Raw genomic sequence first — 8,160 nt, forward strand, 5'->3', positions numbered from 1 at the left:
CACACACACACACGGCTGAACCAAAAAAAGCACACTCCTCAACTCCACCGGTGGGGTGGGGGGGAAGCAGACACCAGATGAGATTTGTTTCCAAACGCGCACCGATGGCGGTGTGAGGCGTTTGGCTGAGAAGTACGCACGGCGTTGTGGATTTGTAAAAAGCTTTTTGTGCATCTTCTTCCTGTTTGGATCCTGTTTGCGGGGAAATAAACAAAGCTATGGATTACTCAGTCTGCTTACTTTTACTCCTGTCAACCATTTCGTCTGTGTCGACCGGACAATTCCCAACAGCGCAGATGTGAGTGTACATTTTAATAACCGCCTGTTGGCTGTTGAAAAGTCTTGGATAAAATATGCTGTGTCGCAGAAATTGCAGCCTGGCTTTTTACAGAGTTTTATTTTTCACAGTCAAGCTTTATTTTTTAAGTCGTGTCTGCTATTCTCTAGTATTTAAGATATCCTTCATTTTAACTTCATTGGAACATTATCCTTGAAGCGTTTTAGCAGAAAGCGCATTCTTCTTGCCAAGCGATGATGATTGCACATTTCTTCAAATACAACTTTACCCTGTGAAACGCGATATGTAAAGCTGCTGTCCATTTGTTACCAGCTGGCAGCAATGTGACATGTGGCTTTCTGTCAAATAAATCATCTCAGAATGTAGATTGAGCTCTCAGGGTTCCCAAACTTTCCCTGTAGCATCTGTATAGGCATATTAGATCACCGTTTGTCACAGGGATAAACATCTCAGAAGGTTTTTTTTTTATGCATTCATTTTATAGTACATGACAGTTGATGGTTTACATCATTGTTTTCTATAAAAACTGCCAAAACATTCACATGATTCAGCTTTTGAAATGTCCATATATGGTAGTTTTCTCTGTCTTCAGTGATAATAAATTGAATAGCTTTTGATTTTGGACTGTTGGTCAGACAAAACAAGCATTATGATGAGGTCTCCCTGGGTTAATGATGGACAGTTTCACTATTTTCTAAAATTGTATAGCCCAAATGATTTATTAATAATTGGAAACAATAATTGCAGACTACATTTTGCAGACCATGTGAGCAACTTGTGACACTTTTTTTGCAAGGTATCACTCTCTCCGTCTACATCTGACTCCCAACCTCTATATTTGTAGCACATTAATAGATGTAACAGATGGTATACCCACAGTTCCTGAATTAAACAAACATGTAGGTTTGGTAACCTCACACGTAATCAACAGGTTTAAGATATTCCAGATGGTTCTTCTAGCGGAGGCCGGACTACAGCATTTGGTTTTGAATGCAGCCCAAGTACAGTCCCCTAGTGAGGTGGTGAGCCATGATGGCACTCAGCCTAATGGCCAAGAACAGTGATGTCAGACTAGCAGAGTGGCCGGCCCACTCCCTATATTTCATGGGCACTAAGTGGATTGATCTGTGGGTTGTGTACATGATATTCACACAGACTTGGCAAGCTGCAGACCCACTTTCACTGGTATAGTTGACTTACTAAGTAGAACTGGCAATCCTTGCAAGAAAAACAACATTAAAATTCAAGACTGGCTGTATTGGCTGTATTTTCACATCTGCTTTTCAGCCATCAGTAATGACTAATAATTAGTAACTGTTTGCTGTGGAGGAAGTGTATCTTTATATTGGTACAAACGCAGTAAGTATATGAAAGTCTGCAAAAAGAATTCTCCCATTCTTACTGTTTCCCTTTGTTTGACTGCAGCCAGTGTTGGTGTACTCTTGTGGTGATGGTAATTTTGAGTGACAAGCTTCATGTTGACTCCTCAAGGTGAAAGTCCCAGAAAGAGGCAGAGAAACTATAAGGGCAGGGATGAAGAGACTGACCCAGTGTGTTTACCTCCAGGAAATGTAGATAAGCAAGGTCTTGAAGGGATAGTTGAGATTTTTGAGGTACTTAGCCATAGACTGTGAGTCTCTTACAAGAGATGGTGGTTGGCATGCCCCCAGTTGGGGGGCAGGAGTACCTGCACAAATGCAATGTACTGCTGTAAGGGGGGCAGCAGCAAAACGTATTTTACCCACTTTACAATGGCCAACCTAAAACAATAAATATCACTTTAAGAGTACGCTTTATTTAAAATAATTGTATCTCATTCCCTTGCCGCCAGAAAGCCCTTTTTCATGGGCAACATAAGCTGTTACATCCATCTATGCTATCTTCAAAGACACAAGACTCCTTTGACAAAAACAGTCATTTTAACTCGTAGAACACAGGAGTTGCTGGTCAACTGCTGCTTCAATTGTTTAATTTGTTTGTGCTTGAAATGTGACTGGATCAGTGGGTTCCATCTCTAACCTCACATGCCAGCATCTGTCTGCTTCAGATATTCATGTCCCCTCTATTTCTCACAGCCCTCCCTCTGCCCCTTCTTACTATCTTCCTCATCGCTCTCCTTTTCAGGCTTGTTCATCCCCTGTCCATCTCTTTTTTTTTACATCTGGCTCCCTATGTATCTCTTCATCTCGCTCTTCTTTTCTTTGTTTGCCCGAAGGCAGATGATTAACATCATTGAATCTGAAATGCAAAGTCTGATGTCATAGACTTGTGCCCCAGAGATCTCGGCGCCAGCTCTCACATTGAGATAAAAAGCAAAGATGGAGTTGGAGAGAAAAAGAGACATGGAAATCCAGACAACTTGGCCTCCCTGATCCCATGTGGACATTCTGCTGCATGTGTACTATTACCACCCTCACAGCAAAAACACAAGACTTGTCCAAATCTTTGTGTCATGGCGTGCCAGCGCATTGTGCTGAATTCAGCCGTCCAATCCAAGACTTGATCATATGCTTCTTTCTGGATTTCACCTTAGTTACCAACAGACATATTTTGTCTCCATCCTCCTTTTTTTTCCACAGTTTCTGTCACCCTCTGCTCCATTTCTTCCACTATCACTTGCTTTTTTTTTTTTTTTAAAGGCTAACTAGATTTCATGCTCAACCAGCTAAAGAGCCATGCTTCACGTGTTCTCCTTGTCTCTGGCGATCAGTGGCCATAATGTGAGGCGTGTGTGTGTGTGCGCGTGTGTGTGTGTGTGTGTGTATGTCCCTATATATATGTCCATATATTGTCCATATATATATATATATAGAAAGAGTACCTCTTTCTAACTCTCAGCAAGAAAGCGAATGAGCATAATTGCTTCATTTATTTTTTAAACAAGTAAAAATTAAGGTTAAGCTACCTTCTGCTCTCAATGCTTTCTTTATGAATCTGGTGTAATTTTCTTGATGGTAATTTGATTTTCTGCCTTACTTTGACTTGCATGATGCCTTTGTCTCAGTCTTGACACTTGTCATATCCCAGTAGCCACTGGGACACTGACAGTGGCCTGTTATGAATATGGCTCAGTTCACACTCAGGCCACCCATATGCATCTTATCTCATGGCCAAACTTCCTCTGGACCCCAGATGCTTGGTTGTGATGTCTGCTACTGAACAGCTTGGTCAATAAATATAAAATATTGCAACAGTAAAAACTATATAGAGATACGGAGATAAAGATGATCATGACTGTAACCTGCAATGCTGTAATCGGATAAATACTGGAGCTGTGATTTAAAACGTGGCTCGCAGCAAAGAAAACTTGTTAATGTGTCATTGCGGTGCCAGGAGATTTGTGCCTATATTCCTGGAAAATCACACTGGAATAGTCATAGTATCACACATTGGTCTTTTATTATTTTTTTTAAATTAATTTTGTTTTTTACAAATTCTTTTTTTTGAATCAATAGATAAAGCTCCAGGCCTTGTGTCTTGATTGAATCAAAGAGCTTGATTCTGTTTTTTGCTTTGGGAGAGACAGAGGTATAAAATGTCTCTTCTAATAAAAAAGGTTAAAAAAACAATCTTGATAAATTAGATTTCCCTTTGACTTAGATTCCAGTGTCAACTCTAACTTTGATTATGACACTGATAACGGGGAGGTTTGAAGAGGATGAATCTAATGTAATGAGTGGATGGAAATAATCAGCTCAGGCTTGTATCGGGTTTCCTTTGCTGTGATCTGCAGCCCTTGGTCACTAGAGAGTTGGTGCTAGCAGGTATATTTCAGGAGGCATGCTCCTGCCTTTAGTCAAGCAGCTGGTCGGCTATATTTGTTACACACACATGCAAGGGTGCAAGATCATGAATAATGTTTGTGCTCTACTCTTACTTTATCTTCTTTCACCTTCTTACAATGTTTCTTTTGCCTTTTTCTCATTAATTTTCCCTCTTTCATCCCCTCCTTCCCACCCACTCCGTTTGCCCCCATCTCAACCCTGGCTATATTTGAACAAGCCTCTGTCTGACGTGTGTGTCCCGACTCAGACTTTGGTAAAGATACTGAACAGGGGTATAGAGTGAATGGCGACTTCCCATAAATCTTCCCCCACTGATATTTTCTGGACCCCTTGTTTATGTGTGGCCTGTAGAGTGTTGCCTTTTTGTCTGGTTTAAGTTTCTCATGAATGCCTTTTGAGAAAAAGTCATGTCCCCCTCCCTGCCTTGTATGTGTAAAGAAATTTTGGACTAATGAAACAAACCCGGTCCGTATTACATCCCCACAATCCTTTGCCAGATGGAATTTCCCAAGAATTTTCCGTTGCAGTGTTGCCTAGGCAACCTTGGGAATAGCTAACAGCTGTCTGGTTGGGAGCCCTATCCTGTACAGGAGGCACATCTGTATAATGTCATATGAAGCATATGAGTTTTAAGGTTTTTTTGTAAGTCAGACATGGGTCGTTTCTTCCTTATTCCATTCTATAAGCCTTTTGGATGTCTCATAGGAACATTAAGAAAGAGCTTATTAAACCATCAGTAAACTAATCAATAGTAGTAGAGATGAAGGAGCAGAGAATGTTGGAAGAAAGAGCTTGTGAGTGACTGAAAGTTGAAGATCAAATTCTGTGTCTCATCTTATTACGTTGTCAAGTGTTTGTGGCTGTACTCTCTTTTCTTATACATTCACATATTTGAGAAAACCGTGTACTACTGTACTGATTTTATTTCCATCTTATTCTCAGAGAAAAGGGGAACACACTAATTTCCGAAATTTTCCACAACAATTCCTTTTAATCCTATATTTTTAACACTAATAAATTACTTACAGAATAATGGGACTGTTTTGCATATAAAGCTCACTATAGCAAATAGCTAGCTTTTATAGTGAAGGGTGTCTACTAAATAAAGGTTTCCCATACAGTAAATATCTAGAAATGTGATAAAAGACTTAATAAGCCAACATATGCTAATTGCACAAGAGGTGTTAAGTGCTTAAAATATCTCTAGTGAGACACTACAAGCCCATTTGATGTGTAATATTTTGAGAGACACGGAGAAAAGTGGACCCATGATGGCTTCTCTTGAGCCCCTTAATGGAGTTGTATTGCATAAGAGCTGTTAATACCAGACTACACTACACTGCTACACTACACTGGACAGTGTAGCCATCAGAGAGACAGCACTTACAGTAGTCTGCTCGTGTAGGCGTCTAGATTGACATTAATTGGACATTTTGGCCAGGGGTGCTCTCTAATCTCTCTATTTATACACAATGTCCGAGAAGTGTGTTTGTGTAGTGAGGCAAAGGGGTAGGGTAGATGTATGGATGGATGGATAGAGAGTATGCTCAGAAAGTGTGAAGGTGACAGGGATGTGGATGTTTAGTCATTTGGGCAGAGTTCAAAATGACATGTAGCAAAGAGAAAGACAGCTGGAGGGGAAGATGAGTAAGTGGAGGACAAAAACAGTCAAATTGTTATAAAGAATAACATTTTATTTTCTCTAATTTGAATGACTAAGAGACAATATGTATGGTTGGTACACAGTGTGAGGGAAAATCTTATTCTAAAAATAAAATCCCTAATTCTATGTGGAATGCCATGTCCCCCATGCATTTTTACAAGCTTTATGTGTTTTTCATTTTTAATTTCAGTCCATTACTTGACATAAAATTAGCCTGGACATTTCTACAAGGAAATAGTTGCCAACTTCTTTTTTCATGTAGACACAACCTGACCCCTATTTGTGTGTGCAAACAGTGGATATAATAGTAATTAGTCGCTGTTGTTCTGTAGTCTATTGTGGTGGAATCTCACCAGCAGGTGTGATTGCTCTGCAGTGAATACAAACGCTTGCAGGTGTCACAACAATTCTGTGTCTTTTGATTTTAATGTGTCCAGACCCTGCTGGGAGAGGTGATACAATGGGAGCTGTTAGTTCTGTCAGGACATATATGCCTTTTGACATGGAGGGTGTGGACGAGGCAGACTTGGCGCTAGGGGGAAGTCGAGTCAGTCCCAGCTAGCCGTGGTCCATAGTGTGAGGTCAAACATAGGCAAGGGTAGTCAGAGAGTTTGACCCACGGCCCTCTGTGACAGTCTCATGTCGCCAGTGGAAAGATGGCCTGGTGTGACTTTGTTAATAACCATTTTTTTGATTTAAAAAATTAAAATGGAAATTTTTTTTTGCTAACACAAAACATGTAACATAAAATTTAAAAAATATAATCTCATAAACAACTAAATAACATAATGATGCACTAAGCCAACAAACATCCACATCAAAATACCTCAATACAACAAAAACAAACTGCATGCGAAAGCGTGCCTGACCATTTTCTCAGCAGCGGTCACAAAGTGACCCTTCTCCTCTCGACTTAACAGAATCTCACTCTCTCTCTCTCTCTCTCTCTCTCTCTCTCTCTCTCTCTCTCTCTCTCTCTCTCTCTCTCTCTCTCTCTCTCTCCGTCTGTTTGTGTGTCTCGCTTTAGACACAGCTGAGAAGTCAAAAAAGCCAAAATCCCCAAGCATTTTGAAATTTGTTTTATTTTGTAAAGTATCCAGCTGTACTGTGGCCTACCTGAATGTGATTACCTGCCTGGCTTGACACATTTGCTTGTGGAAGAAATGGAGGAGACGCCGAAATAAGTGACACAGTGTGGGGGCCAACAGGGCCGCTCCGACTGATTGCAACCGGAGCGTCCAGACAGATTGGATAACATGGGTGCCGAAATGAAAATAGCTCCACTTTGTGGCACTTTTACTTGCGGTGTGTTTCTAGCGACACACACCATACACACAGATTTGGTACGTAAGTTGCTAGCTAGCTACAGCTAGAGATGTAGGCCTAATGATGCCAGAATTTTTGTTGTTGATACTAATGCAGTAAAAATCCATGATTCTTGATACCCAATTTGATACTGTGGTTGAAAACAAAAAATATAACCGTACACCCCATGTACTTCAACATAGGCTGCACTTCTTTATTTAAAACACGTACAGGATAAGGATGAAAAGGATAACACTTTGGATACGTTGTTCAGTGTTTTCACAAAATTGGATCAGCTCGGTTGAAGTTAACTTAACTGAGAGTATGCTGCTCTGGCAGAGGTCCACCGGAACAAGCGCTAACGTAAGCTAATGTTAGCTAACATTAGGGTCTATGTGAAAAACCGAACTAAGAGAAAAACCAAACTACTTGCTGTTGTAGCCTGTGTAAACATACCTTAACACTTTACATATCATTATTTCATTCAAAGCTAACTAACTACAATATTTGGGTTGCTAAGTATGGTGGTTAATTGAGAAAAGCAATTAATGAACAGCTTTTGAAATGAATGAATGCCTTTCTAGTCTGCTTTGTTGTCTTTTATATGATTATAGTAAATGACAGTGGTGGTGTAGCTTCAAACTGAACAAAATACAGTGGGGCTCAAAAGTTTGGGCACCCTAGATAATAATTTGTATTAATGTGCATAATAAAGCCAAGAAAAGATGGAAACATCTCCAAAAAGCATAAAATGACAGATCAGACATCTGTATAATATGTCACAAAAAGTAATATTTTATTTCCATCATTTACACTTTCAAAATAACAGAAAATTAAAAAAAGGCTTCTGCAAAAGTTTGGGCACCCTGCAGAGTTAATACCTGGTACTGCCAGGAGATTGTGAAGGCAATGGCAAAACCTTCAGTTTACGCCTCTTGATGTTATTCACTGTAGATTTCTGAGGTGTATTTAGGCTCCTTATCCATTTGTAAAAGCCATCTTCTCTTTAACTTCTGCTTTTTCACAGATGGCTTCAAGTTAGCGTCCAAAATTTGCTGAAAGTTTATTGAATCCATTTTTCCTTCTACTCGTGAAATGTTCCCTGTGCC

At 39.9% G+C, this 8,160-nt stretch overlaps 1 protein-coding gene across 6 annotated transcripts in view; it reads left to right on the forward strand.

The window, feature by feature from the left end:
* LOC116673091 (voltage-dependent calcium channel subunit alpha-2/delta-1) overlaps window positions 1-8,160 on the forward strand; it is a gene marked incomplete at its 5' end in the record, with an annotated part of 91,254 nt that continues 83,094 nt past the window's right edge. For all 6 annotated transcript variants that reach the window (XM_032505203.1, XM_032505204.1, XM_032505205.1 and 3 more), the window contains 1 exon segment: window positions 1-298. In XM_032505203.1, coding sequence (XP_032361094.1) covers window positions 219-298 — 80 coding nt within the window.

This window comes from Etheostoma spectabile, chromosome 23 (genome assembly GCF_008692095.1).
Source record: "Etheostoma spectabile isolate EspeVRDwgs_2016 chromosome 23, UIUC_Espe_1.0, whole genome shotgun sequence".
NCBI classification, from domain to species: Eukaryota; Metazoa; Chordata; class Actinopteri; order Perciformes; family Percidae; genus Etheostoma; species Etheostoma spectabile.